Below are 18,731 nucleotides of genomic sequence, written 5' to 3' on the forward strand. Positions count from 1 at the left end.
TTTTAGGTATTTTTATGGGATAAATTAATCTGGGGTTTATCTCACCATATAATTGAATTGCTAACTTGAAAAAAAAAAGTTTTCAGAGCCAGGATGGCAGTAAGCATCTGTGATCCCAGTACTCAGGAGACTGAGGCAGGAGGATTATGAATTCAAGTTCAACCTGGGCTATATAGCAAGTCTCTATCTTAAGCAGCCCAAAAATAAATAAATAAATAAGATTTCTGAAATGTTTGTATCTTGGTGTTATGCTGTCTGTGTCTCAATTTTGCTCAACAGTGAAAATAAGAAGCCATCCATCCAACTACCAGACACCCGTCTTCTTATATCAGAATGTGGGGACAGAGTCTCTACTCCTGCACTCAGCCCACCCAGTCCGTTGTTTTTAGGTTATGTGAGTCTAGACATAGGTAGGAGGTTGCAGCAATGTGAGGTTCATTGTAGGCTTACTGTCCTCACCTTGCCCTGCCTCCCAGCCAATGAGAACTCCCTGGGGTGACAAAGCAAGAATCTGCAGCCAATGCCGTGAGACTTTATTATCAAGCCACTACCTGAGAAGGAACACAGGATGGTGAAAGTGGAGAGAAGTGAGCAAGGGCTGCTGTGAGCTACAGTGAAGCTGGGCGGAGCCAGGCAGGGGCCATGCCCTGTCAGTGGAATAGGGTCTATTTGCTCTTGTTCGACTCTTCTTTCAGGCTTCAGAAGGAGGGAGGCCCAGAGGAAGGGAGAGGCAGGGCTAGATCACATTCGCACCCACCAGTTTCTTCTCTTCTGTTTTCTAAGGAAGATGCCAGGACAAGACGTTAGTGACAGGGAGAGCAGGGACAGCAGGGTCCTGCGCTCTAGGCCAGCTAGTTCTGGAGCCAGGCAGAGCTAATCTCAACTGCATAGGACCTACGACAAAAATCTACACAGGCCTGGCCTAGATGTGGGCCTTCTATGGCTTCCTGGATAGGGACATTGGTTGGAAACAGACCTTATGGAATGGGACAGAAAGACATGACTCTTCCTGGGACTCACATAATGGTCCCCTTCTTCCCTAAGCGTTGATGTCTCATCTGAACATGCTGCTGCCCCAAACACACGGCGCAGGGACTTACCGCCTTTGTGAAGAATCTTTTCCAGAGGTAAACACACACAGGGGTGAGAGAAGCCAGGAGCAGCAGCACCCAGACACCTAAGAGCATTGCCTGGAGACTTATGAGCAGGGGCTGGGAACACAGGACAAAGACAAGGGTGCTGGGATGATGGCCACGGTCCAGCCCCTTTCCATTCTCTCTCCCAACAAGGGTCACTTTCTAACCCTCATCTCCAAGTCTACAGCTTCTGGACTACAGAAGGATCATGGGCCCAGGGGGTAGAATTCACCAGAAATGTTTCTCACTCTCCTCAGAAGCTGAGTTGTGATGTGACAGCCTCAAGAAGGCCATACATTTATCATGCTGGTAACCCTTGCCATACTTGCAACCCTGGGTCACTTGTGACTTGTGGCTGGTAGTATTCCTATGTGACGTCCACAGCAGTGGGAACAGTTTCTGGTTGGCTCAGTCCTGCATCTTTAGGAACAATCACCAAGACTAGGGGGAGGGGTACCTTCTCCCAGCCATCTTTGTCTCCCTGCCAGTGTCTGCAGTGGCCCTTCTCCATGGCCACTTACCTTTAGCATGCTTACGTAGAATATACACAGGCTTATCCTATCAGCTTCCTCGGGAGATAGGGTGCTGGGGGGTCGGGTGGGCCAGAAATCTGAAGAGCGGGTTGCACAGACATTATCTCCGAGATAGTATCGGTAAGTGTTGAACTCACGAGCTCCAAGAACAATGGCAGCCACAGCCATGCAGAAATTTGCCATCACAAGAAGGGTCCTCAACAGGGCCTAGAGAGAGGAAGAAATAGAGGAAGACCTTGAAGATTCAGAATTACCCAGCTTGTGTATGATGGGCCAGGAGGGCTGGCATAGCCTTGAGGTCGAGTGTGGGTCTTGCCTGGTCCTAAACTCACCCAGCAGGTACCCCCACGTTTCTTGTGATGGAAGGCAACAGCTCCAGCCAGCATAGCCTGGGGAAAGAATGAACAAGAAGAGTCAGCATAGGAAAGACAAATGCCCATTAATTCCCTGCCTTATTTCCCCTGTGACTCTTATCTGTAGTGCCAGCCACATGGCCTATACCATTCTATCTGCATTGTCTGCCATGGAGTAACTGTGCAGGGTGATGAGCCTGGAGCTCATCGATGAGGGCATAGGACACTGTTTTAGTGACACCTAAGTGCTCGTGGTTAAGCCATGTGTGAACCATCTTGTCTGTCCCTACAGTCTTCTTTTGAAAGCACACCAGATTCCTGATGAAAGTTCCAAGGACCAGGGATCTTGTGGATCAAAGTCCCAAGTTGTTAGAAAAGCTGTCAATGCAGGATGTGACTTTAGGCAGCCTCCGGTCCAGACACCTGCACTAGCTGGTATTGGGCCCCTCTGGCAGAAGAACAGGAAGTCTGGTGCACACCATGGACACACGGGTCCTGACCCTATTTGACTATTCTAGAATTAACCCATCTATTTCTGCCATTGGGAGGATGAGCACAGTTCCTTTCATCTCTGCTCTCAATGAATGCGTGTGCGTTTTTTGCTGTTCTGTGTGTGTGTGCCTGTCAGAAAGTTCTCTACCCTCCATGCCCAACCCAACCAGCTGTCATTAGAGATTACAGCATGTCGGATCCCATCGGAGGAGTAAGGGGAGGTAGGAGATGCTCCCTGCCTGCCATGTTCCACTTCCCCTGTCTTGAGGCAGACATTAGAGATGGGTGAACCCTTAGAGCTTTAACTGATGACTGCCATTGATGACGAGGAGTGGCTGTCAGTGTGCTGGGGGCAGAATGGGGCAAGAGACGGAGTTGGCCTGTGACCATACAGGCCACCCTTTCCTCACTCCTGTCATCTACACAAGCACAAACTGGCCTATGTCATCAGGCCTGCTTGGCTACACACTCTTGACGCCACATCAATGGTGGTGGGTGAGGAAAGCAAAGAGAACTTCATTCCCCTGACAGCTGTGGAGCCTTCGTGCTGCCACACTCACCGCGATCCCTGTCCAGAAGGGCGCTCCTGAGGTATTCATGGCTAAATAGTGGCAGATGTACAGGGTTCCACCCAGGACCACACTCGCAACCCCCAGCACAATCTGCACCACCTGGAAGAGAGAAGACTTGAGAACACAGCTTTTGCGCAGTGGGTCCACCCATAGCTGGCATCTGATTGCTGAGTTTGGACCAATTTCTAATAAGACGATCAAACCAGCTCAATATCTTAGGCAGAGAGGGAGGCCAGAGGAAGGTATGGCAAGCAAGAAAAAGAACCATTCCTTAGCCTGACTATCTGTCTTTCCCTAGCCCATGAAGCATGTAGCTACTCTCACCCAGGAGGTCACCAGAAACCTGCTGCTGTCCAGACCCCTGGACGAGGCAGACGCTGGGAGTTGTAGTGTTGACCATACGGCCAGCAGAAGTTTGGCCAGAACAGACTCCTGGGTGATGTGCACATCAATGTGGGTGGGTCGTGGGGCCTCAGGGGCCACCTCAGCGACGTCTTCTGTCTCCATGTCTGAGGACATCATCTGTGAGGGAGAAAATGAACAGCAGGAAGGAATATTTGGCAGGTTTTCAGGCTTATTGGAGTTGGGAAGGTCCCTGGCTATGGAGCTGTACCCCTGGTCTCTTTTGGAGAGTTGCCTGTCAGGGAAGCATGCTGCTATTGGGCTCTCTCTTTACTCCACCTCCCCTGCACAAAGGTTTTCAGGGACCTGATGTCTAGACTAAGCAGTGCCCCGATGCCTTATCTCTCCACTTCCCTCCTGACTGGAGCCCAAGCCTCATCAACAGCGCTCCCCAGAGGCCCATTAAGCTTCTGTTTCAATATCTCTTCCCTATAGGGTCCCGGGGATCACCTCTTTCTCCTTGGATGAGCACTTAGCACTGACTGACCCTGTCCCCAAAGGACTGAGTGGCAGAGATAGGAGCCACGACTGTTCCTGAGGGCCTATCTCAGTGTGCCCATTCCCCTGGCAAGCTCTATGTGAGCTGGAATGGGAGGAGCTGGGTGCACTGGGAAAGGGGTTTATGCTGCATGGCTCAGGATGGGACAGGATGGGCTGTCTTACCTGCTTTCCTCTGGGTCCAGGGGAGTACACAGCAGGGAAGGCTGGGGGACACAGGGAGGAGCTGGCTGTAGTTGAGAATCTCAGCCCTGGGAGGAGGAAGAAATTGGGTGGGAGCCAGAAAGGGTGGGAGGATGACCAGACTTTAGCACTTCCTGGCAGACAGCTGGGACTGGGGGGGCCCTTTAGGGCCTTCCAGCAGGGCTTTTCAGTTCCTCATTGGGCACAGGGGATCTGCGGCAGGTGGTGAGACACTGAGTTGGGGCTGGCACTGATCAATCCTGTGGAATCTTTGATAGTTCCCTTTCTTCCAGTGCTATTAGAGCTCGAGCTTTCTAAGGGACTGGGGGCCTGTGCTCCCTGGGGTGTGTGTGTGTGTGTTCCTGTGTCGCCTGCATCCCTGCTGCAGTAGGCCTGATCATCTACTCCAAATGGAACCCCCCCAGTGGGGCCCCTTCATGTTAGCTACTTGCTGGTCAGGCCCCCATCCCTCCACGCCTTCTTCCTGCTCTCCCCCAGCTCCTCTACTGTGTGGAGTCATTAGCTCCAAGTCAGCTCCTCCCAGACCTCTCTGCTCCAGCCCCACCTCTCAGAGGACAGCAGGTGAGACAGGGCCCTTCACCCCTCTTGGAGCACAGAGACCCTTCTCTGGAGGAGTCTCCAAGACAACTCTTCAGTCTCCACGCTAGCCCAGGATGCTGCTTCTCCTTTCTTGGCTCCTTTCCTATGGGAGTCCAGGGAGGGAGGGAGATGTTGGACTGAGCTTGTGACTCTGGAAACAGCTGAGGCTGTGGGGGAGTGGGAAGGCTCAGGGCCTGGCTTTGCCTTCCACAATTACCACAGCCTCACCCCTGCACTCTGAGAGAGTGGGGCCTTTGAGACCAAGCAGAGGTGGGATGGCTGTGGAGTAAAGACACGGGGTGTTTCTTTTCTCTATTCCTGGGCACCGGGAGGAGGAATATCAGGGAGTCACTGGAGTGGTGGCAGCAGTGGTGAGCATAAAGGGTTTTGAGTGGCCAGGGTGGTGGTGCTATTGGGGACCTGGAGGGCATCAGCATACAGACACAACTGAGGTTTCATTCCTGACTCCTGGAACCTCAAGGGAAGGTGAGACCGTGGAGCCTTCACTTGTGTTTCAGCGAAGAAGCCCAAAGCCTCTTCCTCCCTCCTGAAGAGTTGTCAGACGCCATCCTTTCACCTCCGAGGTGCCCAGGTGAGTGGAGGTGAAAAGTGCTCCAAGGTGTGGAGCGAATACAAATGGATGCGAATGGCGGCTAGACTGGAGCACTTAGCAATATCCAGTCGGAAAGGATACTTAGCCAGATTGCTTAGTAGAGTCACCTGGGCAGATTTCTTTTGGATCTAAGCAACTGACCAGAGGGACTAAAATGGGAATGGCAGTTTTGAACCAATAGCAGGAGAGAGTTGGGAAACAGGCAGGATGTGTTCAACTCTATGCTGGCTATAAGGGTAGCACTAGTAAGGAGGCCATTGGACATTCAAGAAGACAGAATACAAAGACCTTGTGGACCTGAGGCCCTATGGAAACTCAGGGCAATGTTTTCAGTTGGTGGGAGAAAGGTGATGCATAGCACAGTAGAAACTGTTCTTCAGAGGCTAATACATGGACCAGCACCATGGGTTCTTTGCTCCACATCTGGGGATTATGACGTAGATCCAAAGATCAGTGTTTCTTCTTAAATCGAGTTCATACCTGTCCATGTGGATGTGAGTGTGCATATTGCCATTGGTAAATTTTCAAATATGCAAAGAACTTTAATGAAAAAAATCAGGAAGTATGAAAATGAAGATCTTACAAAAGAAGGAATAAAAAATGCCCTTAAGAAATAAAAAGACAGCCAACCACATTATGAAAGAACACCTAAACAACGATAGAAACCAACACGGAAAGCCTGGACAAGGTGATTTACTTGGGGGGAGTATTAGGGAATTTTTATTTTTATTTTTTGAGGTAAGATCTCATTGTGTATCCTTAGCTGGCCCGGAACTTGCTATGTAGACCAGGCTATCCTCCAACTCACAGAAATCCACCTTCCTCTACCTCCTGAGTTTGGGATTAAAGGTGTGTGCCACCACACCTGGAGGGAACTTTTGCAATACACATTTTGACTGTAGCTGTGCTTTCATAAAGATAAATATTGTCAAACTTCAAGAAAAGCAATGAAAATTGAACAATTTATTGCATTAAATTAAAACATATAAGAGAATGCAATTTCTCTTATGTAAAATGAAGGAAGCAGAAATTGCTAGCACATGCAGGGGGAGAACTGGATGACACTCGTATATATACGGTCATTGCTACAGTGTCCATGGTGGGTGACTGAAAACAGCCACTAGAAATACATTATTCCATCCTGGTCATGATGCAAAGGGATCGGAAATATCCTGAGTGTCTATCAATAGGAAACTATCCAAATATTCATATGTGCACGCACACACACATACACACACACACACACACACACACACACTGGAGTATTATGCAGTCATACAAATGGAAGCTTTTGATGGACTGATGTAGGATGATTCTAAACTATGTGAGCACATCAGCACGACGTTGTACAGGGCCGTGTATAGTAAGTGGCCATTTGTGAGGAAGGACAAGAAGGAATACTTTACACACTCCTGTGTACAAAACATGGCACTGGAGGCTCTGAAGAAACTGGTCACATTAGCTCCCATCTGGAAGGCAACTCAACAACTGGGAGGAAATAAAAAGAGGGATTTTAAAACTATATTCTTTTTTTATCATTTGCACTTTTGTGTACTTTTGTATAGTGTGGGTGTGCATGTGTGTTGGTATGCATATGGGCACAAATGTATATGGAAAGGTGCATACACACGAGTCAGATCATGCATGTGGAGGCCCCAAATTGACACTGCATGTTTTCCTTGATTCATCTCCACTTAATTGAGGTGGGTTCTCTCAGTTAAATGCAGAGCTTAGCGGGCCAGCTTGCCCTGGGAATCCTGTCTCTACCTCTCAAGAGCTGGGGTTACAGGAAGCCATCACACCTGCTCAGCTTTTACATGGGTTCTAGAATCTGAAGGCTGGTCCTCATACGTATACAGCAATTTCATATCCACTTAGCCACATCCTTAGCCCTCTTTTGAACTTTTTAATGAGTATTGTGTGTGCGCGTGCATGCATTTGTGTGTGCGTGCATGTGTGTGTGTGTGTGAACTCAGACTCCTTTTCGTCCCTCTTAGACCCAAGTCAAGCTGTGTTAGGCAGCCTTATGTTACTGTGATAAACATCTGAGTAAAGTGACTCGAAGGAAGTAGATTTATAGGTTTCTTTGGTGGCTTATTGTTGCAGACATTTTGAGCCGAGGCCAGCCCATCATTCTGGGCCCAAGGCAAGGAAGAATATCAAGGCAGTGGGAGTTTGTAGTAGAGGCTGCTTACCTCATTGTGGTCAGGAAGAAGTAGGAGAACGAGGAAGAGGTGGGGAGAGGGAGGAGGGAAAGGAGAGGAGGAAGTGAATTTGGGGTGGGGGGGGCTTAGATGCTCTTCAAAGGCACAGCCCTGTTGACTGACATCTTCCAACAAGTCTCCACTTCCTAAGTCTCCATCTTCCCCCACAGCACCACCAGCCAGGGCCAAGCAGGCAATGGTCTGTGAGGAGCCCTGCATTCGGACAGTAACATTCCATTAATCCTTGGGGAAAGCCACCCAGGACTGAGCATGGTGAAAGGCTTTAGAAATGGTGTGACTCTCAAACAAGGGCCATGGTGACATTGACATCTGCGCTAGGGGCATCTTCTTGACCTTGAGCCACCATTACTCCACTTTACTTTCCCTAGCTCCCATTCTTCATCCATTTCTGTCCATTTCCCCACCAGGAAAGATGGCTCAAACCACGGTGATGGTGAATGGAGCTGAAGTGGCCTCCGCACTGCCCACGTCCCCTCATGTCCACATCCACATCCACCACCACTCGGCTCTGGGGCAGCTGCTGAGAGCCATGGGCTCCGTGAAGAAGTCTCTCTCCCGCCCTCAAGACGCGGGGCCCTCCAAGGCCAGCATCCACCATGGGCTGCTGGCTCTAGGGGTGAGAGCTGGGTGGTAGGTGGGTTAATGAGGTGGCACAGAGGACAAAGGAAAGCAGCTTGACTCCTCAGGGAAGAGTGCAGAAGCCCACTCGCCCCTTCACATCTGGGGGGAGGTTTTGGACATTTCTCTGCAGGGATTTTCATAGAAAGGAGGAACCAACCCCTCTTCGGTGCTGAGAGGGCTGTGTCAACCAGAGGCTGGGTGACAAGAGAGGAATTTCAGGGCTGAATTTGGCTGTTTCCTGGAGTTCGTGGGGCCTGAAGGCTGAAGGTGCAAGTCAAAATGAACCAACCTTCAGGGAGAGGCGGAAAGGACCCTAGAGTCACCTAAAAGAGCTCAACATGACTAAAGTTAGATCTAGTGACACAGCACAGAGTGCCACCACCCCTCCAGGAACTGATGTCTGAGCAAGGCCCCGAGTGGAGCAGGGAAGGGCGTGGACAGGGAGCTGCAGGGTGCAAAAGGAAAGGACTTCCCTGGGAAAGGGGTGTCAGGAGCAACAACAGCAGGTGCCGTGACAGTGAAGAGGGAAGAGAAAGGGATTCTGGGATGATAAGGAGCCATTTTGCTAATAGCCTTGAGGATGAGGAGTTTGGGCCAGCTTCTGTGCATGAGCTTTGAGTGTCAATTGAGCTCAGGCTGCCTCAGAGCCAGGTTGCAAACTTGTGTGTTCGGGTGAAGTAGTGAAGAGAGATCGGAATCTAAATTGTTTGCATAGGGTCCCCCAACTTGGATGGGTTTGGGGTGTAAGAAAGAGATAAGGCCAGAAACATTTGGAGGTTCAGAGGTGATAAGAACCCTGGGAGATATGAGTGAATGCATACCATGCTTGTCTTCGTGAGTCTGGGCTACCTCACTCTGGATGATATTTTGTTCTCTCCATTTGCTGTCAAATTTCCTGATGTCTTTATTTTTAACAGCTGAGGAATACTTCATTGTGTAAATATATCACATTTTATTTATCCATTTTTCGGTTGAGGGGTATCTAGGTTCTTTCCAGGTTCCGTAATGTGGGATTCCCCTCTGTATGCTGTGAATATTTTATTGCCATTGATTAGTAAATAAAGCTGGCTTGGCCAATGGCTTAGCAGAGCAAAGCCAGACAGGAAATCGTAACAGAGATATATAGAGGGTGTAGGCAGAGTCAAGGAGATGCCATGTAGCTGCTGAAGGAGAAAGATGCTGCCGTTGGAACCTTTCTAGTAAGCCACAGCCTCGTGGCGATACACTGATTAATAGAAATGGGTTATTTTAAGATGTAAGAGTTAGTTAAGAAATCTGAGCTAATAATCCCAACAGTGTTGTAATTAATATAGTTTCTGTGTGATTATTTGGGTCAGGACAGCCGGGAAAATGAAAGAACAGTCTTTGGCCACAGTTATGGCTATTAACAAACAAAACTGCTATGAACATAGTTGAGCAAATGTCCTTGTGGTACGATTGAGCATCCTTTGTATATATATCCAAAAGTGGTATTGCTGGGTCTTGAAAAAGGTTGTTTTCTAATTTTCTGAGAAATTGCCATACTGAGAGCCAAAAGGGCTGTACCAGATTGCACTTCCACCAGCAATGCAGGAGCGTTCCCTTTACCCTACAACCTCTCCAGCATAAGTTGTCATCAGTGGTTTTGATCTTGGCCATTCCTACAGGTGTAAGATGGAACCTCAGAGTAGTTTTGATTTGCATTTCTCTAATGACTAAGGATAGCATTTCCTTAAGTGTCTTTCAGTCGTTTTAGATTCCTCTGTTGAGAGTGCTCTGTTTAGGTCTGTACTCCATTTTTTTGGATTATTTGTTCTTTCGATGACTAATTTCTTGAGTTCTTTTTATATTTTGGAGATCAGACCTCTGTCTGATGTGGGGTTAGTGAAGATCTTTTCCCATTCTGTAGCTGTCATTTTGTCTTGTTGACTGTGTCCTTTGCTTTACAGAAGCTTTTCAGTTTCAGGAGGTCCCATTTATTAATTGTTTCTCTCAGTGTCTGTGCTGCTGGGGTTATATTTAGGAAGTGGTCTCCTGTCCCAATGCGTTCAAGTCAGCATCTCATTTTTAAATTAGGTTATTTAGTTTTTTTGATGTCTAGTTTCTTGAGTTCTTTATATATTTTAGAGATCAGCCCTCTGTCAGATGTAGGGTTTGTGAAGACCTTTTTCCATTTTGTAGGCTGCTGTTTTGTCTTATTGACAGTGTCCTTTGCCTTACAGAAACTTTTCAGTTTCATGAGGTTCCATTTATTAATCGTTGGTCTTAGGGTCTGTGGTATTGGTGTTCTATTCAGGAAGTTGCCTCCTGTTCAAAGGTGTTCAAGGCTATTCCATCTTTCTTTTCTATCAGGTTCAGGTAACTGGATTTATGTTTAAGTCTTTGATCCACTTTGACTTGAATTTTGTACAAGATGATAGATATGGATCTATTTGCATTCTTCTACATGACAACATTCAGTTATGCCAGCACCGTTTGTTGATGCTTTCTTTTCTCCATTTTATTTTTGGCTTTTTGTCAAAAAATTAAGTGTCCATAAGTGTGTGGATTTGTGTCTGGGTCTTCTATTTGATTCCATTGATCCGTCTTTTTTATGCTAATACCATGCTTTTTTAAAATCACTATTGCTCTTTAGTTGAGTTTGAGATCAGGGATGATGATACCTCTGGCAGTTCTTTTGTTGTAGAGGATAATTTAGCAATTATGGGTTTTTGTTTTTCCATATAAAGTTAAATATTGTTCTTTCAAGATCTGTAAAAAAATTGTGTTGGAATTTTGATGGGGATTGCACTGAATCTGTAGATTGCTTTTAGCAAAATGGCCACTTTTACTATGTTAATCTTACCAATCCATGAGCATGGTGGACATTTCTATCTTTTGAAATCTTCTCCAATTTCTTTCTTTAAAGACTTGAGGTTCTTGTCATACAGGGCTTTCACTTGCTTGGTCAGAGTTACCCCAAGATATTTTATATTTTTTGTGGCTACTGTGAAGGGTGTTGTTTCCCTGATTTTTTTCTTGGCTGTTTTTATCATTTTCATATAAGAGGGCTACTGCTTTTTTTCAGTTAATCTTATATTTAGCTACTTCACTAAAGGTATTTATCAGATATAGGAGTTTCCTGGTAGAATTTTTGGGTTGCTTATGTATACCATCATGTCAGCTGCAAATAGTGATACTTTGACTTCTTCTTTTCCAATTTGTATCCCCTTGATTTCCTTCTGTTGTCTTATTGCTCTAACTAGAACTTTGAGTGCTACATTGAATAGATATAGATTGACTGGACAGACTTGCCCTATTCTTGGTTTTAGTGAAATTTCTTTGAGTTTCTCTCCATTTAATTTGATGTTGATGCTCAACTTGCTGTATTTTGCTTTTGTTATATTTAGGTATGTTCCTTCTATCCATGATCTCTCTATGACTTTTACTATGAAAAACTGTTGGATTTTGTCACAGGCCTTTTTAGCATCTAATAAGATGATCATGTGTTTTTTTTCGTTCAGTTTGTTTGTATTGTGGATTACACTGACAGATTTTTGTATGTTGAACCATCATCCATGCATCTCTGGGATGAAGTCCATTTGATCATGGTGGTTGATATTTTTGTTGTGTTCTTGGATCCAGTTTGCCAGTACTTTATTGAGTATTTTTGCATGTTCACGGGGGAAAATGGTCTGCAAGTCTATTTCTTTGTTGGGTCTTTGTGTGGTTTGAGTATCAGGGTAACTGTGGCCTCATAAAAAGAATTTGACAATGTTCCTTCTGTTTCTATTTTGTGGACAATTTGAGGAGTACTGGTATTAACACTTCTTTGAAATTCTGGTAGAATTCTGCACTAAAACCATCTGGGCCTGGACTTTTCTTGACTGGGGGACTTTTAACCACTGCTTCAATTTCTTTAGGGGTTATAGATTTATTAGGTTATAGGGTTTAAATTGTTTATCTAATCTTGGTTTAATTTTGGTATGTGGTATCTATCAAGAAATTTGTTCATTTCTTTTAAATTTTACAATTCTGTAGAGTACAGGGTTTTAAAATATGATCTAATGATTGTCTAGATTTCTTCAGTGTCTTTTACGTCCCCCCTTTCAGTTAGATTATGTTAATTTGGATGTTCTCCCTGCCCCTTTTAGTTTGGGTAAGAGTTTGTCTACCTTGTTGATTTTCTCAAAGAACCAAATCTTTATTTCATTGATTCATTGTACTTTTCTCTTTGTTTCTATTTTATTGATTTCTATGCTCAGTTTGATTATATCCTACAACTTACTCCTTCTGGGTGAGTTTACTCCTTCTTGTTCTAGATCTTTCAGGTGTGCTGTGTGAGTCACTAGTGTGAGATTTCTCCAAATCCTTTAAGAAGTCACTTAGTGTGAGAACTTTTCCTCTTAGTGCCACTTTCATCATGTTCATAAGTTTGGCTATGGTGAGGAATCATCTTCATTAAATTCTCGGAAGTCTTTAATTTCTTTCTTTATTTCTTTCTTGACCCAGTGATAATTCAGGTGAGAATTGTTTGGTTTCATGAGTTTGTAGGCTTTCTGTGGTTTGTGCTGTTATTCAACTTCATCTTTGATCTAATAGGATACATGGGGGCTAGTTCAACTGTTTTGCATTTGCTAAGACTTGCTTTGTGATTGAGTATGTGGTCAGTTTTGGAGAAGGTTCCATGAGGTGTTGAGAAGAAGGTATATTCTTTAGCATTTGGGTGAAAAGTCCTGTAGATATGTTAGGCCCATTTGAGTCATAACGTCCGTGAGGTCCAATATTTTCTGTTTAGTTTCTGTCAGAATGACCTGTCCATTGGTGAGAGTAGGGTGTTGAAGCCTTCCATAATTAATGTATGGGGTTCAATATGTGATTTTAGCTTTAGTAATGTTTCTTTTACAAATGTGGGTGCCCTTGTATTTGGGGCATAGATGTTTAGATTTGAGACATCATCTTGGTGGATTTTTTTCTTTGATAAATATATAATGTCCTTCTCCATCTCTTTTGATTAATTCTAGTTTCAAGTCTATTTTGTTAGCTATTTGAATTACTACACTAGCTTGCTTCTTTGGTCCATTTGATTGTGAAATCTTTTTATAATCCTTTACTCTGAGGTAATGTCTGTTTTTGATGTTGAGATGTTTTTCTTGTATGCAGCAGAAGGATGGATCCTGTTTTCATATCCATTCTGTTAGCCTGCAATTTTTATTGGTGAATTAAGCCCATTAATATTAAGAGATACTAATGACCAGTGATTGTTAATTCCTGTTGTTTGTTGTTGGTGGTATGTGTTTGCTTTCATGCATGTGTGTGTGCGCGCGCGCATATGTATCCCTCCTGTGTGGGATTACCTATTGCTTGTGTTTTTGTGGGTGTAGCTAAATTCCTTGGGTTGGAGTTTTCCTTCTACACTCACAGAAACACAGGCAATAGATTATCCCAATAAAAATTACAGGCTAACAGAAGGGACTTTTTTTCCTGGTGCATTCTATGTGGTGTTCTGTAAGCTTCTTATACCTTTATAGATATGTCCTTCTTTAGGTTGGGAAAATTTTATTCTATAATTTTGATGACTATATTTTCTGGGCCTTTGAGCAGCAATTTGTTCCTTTCTGTTCCTATTGTTCTTCATTTTGGTCTTTCATGGTGTCCTAGGTTTCCTGGGTGCTTTGTGTTAAGAAGTTTTAGATTTACCATTTGACCAATGAATCTATTTTCTTTCAATGCCTGGGGTTCTCTCTTCCATCTGTTGTATTCTGTTGGTGATGCTTGCATCTGTAGTTCCTGTTCACTTAACCAAGTTTTTCAGTTTGTGTTGTTTTTTTTTTTAAATTCTATTTCTGTTTTCAGACTTTGAACAGTTTTATTTGTTTCTGTCAGCTGTTCAATCTTTTCTTGGTCTTCCTGGCATTTTTAAGGTATTTATTAATTTCCTTCAATTTTTTGGTTATCTTTCCTTCCATTTTTTTGAGGGATTTTCTTATTTCCTCTTTAAGAACCTATATTATCCCCATAAAGTTATTTTTAAGGCCATTTTCTTGTATTTCATCTGTGTTGGATTGTTTAGGTCTTACTCCCATAGGATAGCTGGGCTTTGGTGATGCTATATTGCCCTTTCTGTTTTCGGTTGTGTTCTTACACTGGCATTTAGGCATCTGGATTTGGCGTGATTATAGTTCTAGGTATTGATTCCTGTGTTTATCTTTGTTGGATGGGTGTTTTGTTCCTTGCTTCTTATATTCTGTCTTAAGTGGCCAAGGGTTCTGGTGACTGATGAGTCTTCAGGTCCTGTAGGATGTTTTCACTGGGATTTTGGGGTCCTTGAGTCCCTTATTCTGATCTGGCCTCCTATAGAAGTCTTCTTGGATCTCTAGATCTGGCCCCATCTTGAGTAGAGCCTGTGTTTTCTTCTGGGGTACCTAGGGTACCTGCCTGACTTCTGATAGAGCTGCTGGGGCTATTCTTTGGGGGTGGGGTAGATGTTTTGTGGGCCTATGGCATCTATTCTTCCAACTGGTGTGGAATCTGTCTGGGTATGTGGAGTATCCTGAAGTTTCGTTCTGGCTTATGTGACTTGGACATGCATTTGCTGGTGTAGTCTGTGCCTCAGTAGTGGAAGCCCACTGGGGTCGGGATTGGGGACTCATCAGCAGCAGGGCCAGGGATGAGCTGGGATGGCATCAGCCTGAGGGGGATGCAGAAAAATGCTGACCATGTGGCTCAATGGATGTTAGGGTCTGTATAGACTGAGTCCAAGAGGGGTGCAGTTCTCTTGCTAGGCGGGTCATTCACCTGCTCTGGCTGGTGTGGCCTGGGTCTGATTGGTGGAAGTCTTCTGGGGTTGTGGGGAAGACCCAGTTGTGGGGTTAAGGACTATCTGGGAAGGCTGAACTTGGGGACTGGTTGAGGGGGTCCGAATCCAGGTAGGAATGCAGTTCTGCTGGTAGGCGTGTCACTCACCCATTCTGGCTGGACCATACCTCTTTCCAATACGTGGTCTCACTGGTATATCTCTTTTATTTTTCTGAGACAGGGTCTTTTGTAGGATGACCCCAAATTAGCTATGTAGTCAACGATGGTCTTGAACTTCTGAATTTTCTGCCTCTACTTTCTAAATGCTGCGCTTATAGGCATGGATTGCCCCATTCAGTCTTATCTGGCCATGGGGATTGCATCCGAAGGCTCATGTCTTTCTCTTTATGCTCATCTCCAGCCTTCTAGCCCTACATCTTGTGTGTACCATGGAGCCGTCCACGTCGTGTTTGTATATGAGGCATTAGGGTGGAGTGAGATGCTGAGGTGGGGAGCAGGATTTGTTGGGATGATAGTCCTGAGGGAGAACGGGATGAAAATGGGAATAACTGGCATAAAATGTTGGTGTTAGGAAAAGGTAATGAAAGAGCCTGAGGGGGATGCAGAAAAATGCTGACCATGTGGCTCAATGGATGTTAGTACAGAACCTTCCAGAATCAGAACTGCAGGGAGGCCAGGGCAGAGGAAATGGCTTAGCCCACCCCTGGCTTGGAGCTGTACAGTTATCATTGGGGTGTGAAGAGAGTTGACTTTTTCCTTCCTGTCTTACAGGTGACCCAGATATTGCTAGGGCTTGTGAGCTGTGTTCTCGGAGTGTGTATCTACTTTGGTCCTGAGACTGAGCTGCATACCTTTGGCTATGCCTTCTGGTCAGGGTCTGTGGTAAGTAAGGAATTATCAAGGAGTTCAGTGGAGGCAAATAGGAAACAGTTGCCTTAGGACTGGAGGAAACTTTCTGATGCTTAGTTTTTTGGTTTTGGTTTTTTTTTAATTTTTATTATTATTTTTTGGTTTTGGTTTTAAGGGCAGGACATTGGTGATAAGTGCCTGCCCATGTCCTGGTTTTTGTTTGTTTGCTTTTTAATTTTTATTTATTTATTTTTAATTTATTTTTTGCTTGCTTGTCATTTGAACCCTGTTTCAGCTGGACTGTACTGGAAGCTGTTGGTGGAAGGGCAATGGAAAACCTAGCCAGGAGAGGAAACTAGAGGCATTTTATTTATTATTTATTTATTTATTTATTTATATTTTTTTGGTGTCTTCTCTTTCCAGGCAGTTGTAGCCGGAACTGGCACCATTGTCAATGAGAAGCGACGTGGAAAACTAACTGTGAGTCTAGTGTTTCTTCTTTATCAACCCTGTCCATCCTCACCCTCCATAATAAACGGCGAGCATTTCAGCACTATTCTACCGCTTGTCCTTAGTTACCAATAAAACGAATCTTTCCTGGAGGGTTGGGAGGGGCTTCCTGTCATAGCGGCAGGGGAAGATGGGTAGGTCTGAGGCTGCAGTTCATGACTCTGCCACGGGCAGCGGAATCTCCATTTGACCCTCTCTCCTCCAGGGCCACATATCCCGCCTGCTTATCCTGGCTTGCACTGCTACAGCTGTGGCTGCGACGGTTCTGGGTGTGAACAGCTTAACCTGGCAAACAAGCGGTGCCTACCGTTACAAGATCAGTTCCACATGTGACTCCTTACAGACTAGCGGGGAGAGTGGGGATGGGCTAGTAGTGCGATTCACTGACGACACAAACTGGCGGACAGAGAGGTGCCGAGAGTACCTGCGCATGATGATGGTGAGAAGGGAGGAACGGTTTTCCTGGGACACATCACCACCCTCGCTCTTGGGGTTTGGAGCCCTGGGGTGCAGGGATGAAGGCTCTGTGAACTTGGCCCTCACCCTAGTCCTTTGGTTAGGAAGCTGTCATTCAAGCTGAAGGCATTTTCGGACCTTTGTACATAAAGATTCCCCGAATCGGAGGTGGTGGGGGAACAGACAGTAGGTCACCCCGCTGACTTCTCTAATGAATAGTCATTCTGGTTATCTATTTACTGATGTATAAGAAGTCACCCCCAAATACAGTGACTTTAACACCCCTTACTCATAATTCTCACACTTCACTGGGCTTGGCTGGATTTGGACAGACCGTTCACCCTTGGGTTTTCCTATGTAACTGAAGGCAGAGACAGTGGGTGTGGTCAACCAAAGCCTCACTGGGGCTGGGCATTCACACCTAGGCATGAGTGTATCCAGCTGGCAGATGGTGTGGCTGGGAGCTCGCTGGACTGTCAGGGCTGAGAACCTATAGCAGCTTCTTCATGTGCCTCTGGCTTCTCAGTATAGCAATCAGGTCCCAGGTAGGGAGTTATGGTAAGGTTGCAAAGAAGCAGGAATAAAAGCTACAGAGCCAGTAAAGGACCATCTCTGGCACGAGTGCCATTTTCATCAGTCAAGCAAGTGGGTGAGAAGTGGTGGCTGTATCATCACCAGCAGACACCACCTGCCTTGGTGGCAGACAGGGTCTGGACTGAGTGTGGCTTTGGGAAGGTCGCCATGTGAATCAGAGGAGCCGACTCTTGACTGGGTCTGCTCCTCTTTTGCCTCCAGAACTTGTTCCTAGCGTTGTGCATCATGCTCACGGTTGTCTGTATCCTGAAGATCGTTGTGTCTTTGGCTTCCCTGGGACTGAGTCTCCAAAGTATGTGTGGCCAGAGCTCCCAGGCCCTGGTGAGTACTCAGGAAGAGGCTTGCTGGACAACAGGGGTCTGGGCATTGAAAACAGAGATGAGCACCCATCTCGGAAATTCCTGGTCCTCACTCATCCTTCACTATCTGGGGATGGTGACCCCCGTCTCATGTCCTGTCTGACTTCTGCCTCTCTATGCCTTGCTTAGCCCTCGCTTCCCACTCTCTCCAGGTCCATATCTCACTCCCCCTACTCTGGCCTCTCGTCCTTCTTGCTGCATGTACTTCCCTCTGTTGTTTCCTGCCCCTCCTTTCCTCTGCTGCTTTCAAGTGCTGATGCTAACCTTGTCCTCATTTTTTTTCTCCGTCCATCAGTGAAGCTAAACTTCATGCTTCATCTTCATGCTTTTTTTTCCCCATTCATTGACTTCTTCCTCCTATTTTATTCTCAGGATAAGGAAGAGGCAGAGAAGAAGCTTCTTGGGGGGGATTCAACACCTCCCTCCCCAACCAAGGCAATTCCTGTTATTCTGTGAGCTGCTACAAAAACCCTGCCTGAGCCCACGAGTGTCCATGAGCAGAGGAACCCAGGGAGGGCAGTGCCTGTTCCCAGGGCCTCTTCTGCTGGCCCCACAGCACACAGCTACTTCTGTCCCAGTCTCTTTCTCTCCCTCTCTCCCCATTGTCCTTACGCCAATGTCCTTTGTTCCCTGAACAGATATTGTGTCATTTTCCCAATGCTAATGAAGCAGAAACGACCAGAAAAAAATAGCTTCTTGCAGAAAGGTGTGGACTCTTCATTGCTACAGACGGGGTTCTGGGAAAGGCTGTCCCTTGAGCTGGTGTGTGTGGAGACCGAAGAGTGGCGGTGGAGCGTGGTTGCAGTTCTATAATCCTGGCGTCACACTCTTCTTCGGGATTTGCCTCCATTCTGCTATGTAAATTGAACGTAATTCATGGGCTTAGAATCTTCTTGGTCTCCTTTCCTGATGCTGGGATACGTTCTCTGGCAAAAACAACTTATGGGAGAAAGATTTT

At 45.8% G+C, this 18,731-nt stretch overlaps 2 protein-coding genes across 6 annotated transcripts; one reads left to right on the forward strand and one right to left on the reverse strand.

Moving 5' to 3' along the window:
* Positions 1-516: 516 nt before the first annotated feature.
* On the reverse strand, positions 517-4,273 carry Tmem176a (transmembrane protein 176A). The gene is made up of 7 exons (XM_038320009.1): positions 4,152-4,273; positions 3,411-3,608; positions 3,075-3,185; positions 2,002-2,058; positions 1,658-1,876; positions 1,101-1,211; positions 517-778 (listed from the first exon to the last, which is right to left on the reverse strand). Exons 2-7 carry the CDS (start codon positions 3,606-3,608, stop codon positions 737-739), a joined length of 738 nt encoding a protein of 245 aa, XP_038175937.1. The 5' UTR covers positions 4,152-4,273; the 3' UTR covers positions 517-736.
* Positions 4,274-4,564: 291 nt separating this feature from the next.
* On the forward strand, positions 4,565-18,478 carry Tmem176b (transmembrane protein 176B). Of its 5 annotated transcripts, none has more exons than XM_038320919.1 (8): positions 4,599-4,751; positions 5,251-5,361; positions 8,015-8,223; positions 15,777-15,887; positions 16,278-16,334; positions 16,570-16,803; positions 17,616-17,735; positions 18,146-18,478. In XM_038320919.1, the coding sequence occupies exons 1-8, from the start codon at positions 4,607-4,609 to the stop codon at positions 18,227-18,229; spliced, it is 1,071 nt and encodes a 356-aa protein (XP_038176847.1). In that variant the 5' UTR covers positions 4,599-4,606; the 3' UTR covers positions 18,230-18,478. The 5 variants fall into 5 exon arrangements, with proteins under 5 accessions (XP_038176849.1, XP_038176847.1, XP_038176848.1 ...); XM_038320923.1 differs by having other exon boundaries at positions 4,694-4,751; positions 5,288-5,361; XM_038320922.1 differs by lacking the exon at positions 4,599-4,751 and adding an exon at positions 4,781-5,140.
* The last annotated feature ends 253 nt before the right edge of the window (positions 18,479-18,731 follow it).

This window comes from Arvicola amphibius, chromosome 2 (genome assembly GCF_903992535.2).
Source record: "Arvicola amphibius chromosome 2, mArvAmp1.2, whole genome shotgun sequence".
NCBI lineage: Eukaryota > Metazoa > Chordata > Mammalia > Rodentia > Cricetidae > Arvicola > Arvicola amphibius.

Coding starts and splice junctions, on each gene's coding strand:
- Tmem176b (XM_038320919.1), top strand. CDS start 4,607: ATGTTAGCTACTTGCTGGTCAGGCCCCCATCCCTCCACGCCTTCTTCC. Junction 5,362..8,014: donor TTCACCTCCGAGGTGCCCAG/GTGAGTGGAGGT, acceptor TTTCCCCACCAG/GAAAGATGGCTCAAACCACG. Junction 8,224..15,776: donor ATGGGCTGCTGGCTCTAGGG/GTGAGAGCTGGG, acceptor CCTGTCTTACAG/GTGACCCAGATATTGCTAGG.
- Tmem176a (XM_038320009.1), bottom strand. CDS start 3,608: ATGATGTCCTCAGACATGGAGACAGAAGACGTCGCTGAGGTGGCCCCT. Junction 3,186..3,410: donor GGTTTCTGGTGACCTCCTGG/GTGAGAGTAGCT, acceptor TCTCTCTTCCAG/GTGGTGCAGATTGTGCTGGG. Junction 1,877..2,001: donor AACGTGGGGGTACCTGCTGG/GTGAGTTTAGGA, acceptor TCCTCTCTCTAG/GCCCTGTTGAGGACCCTTCT.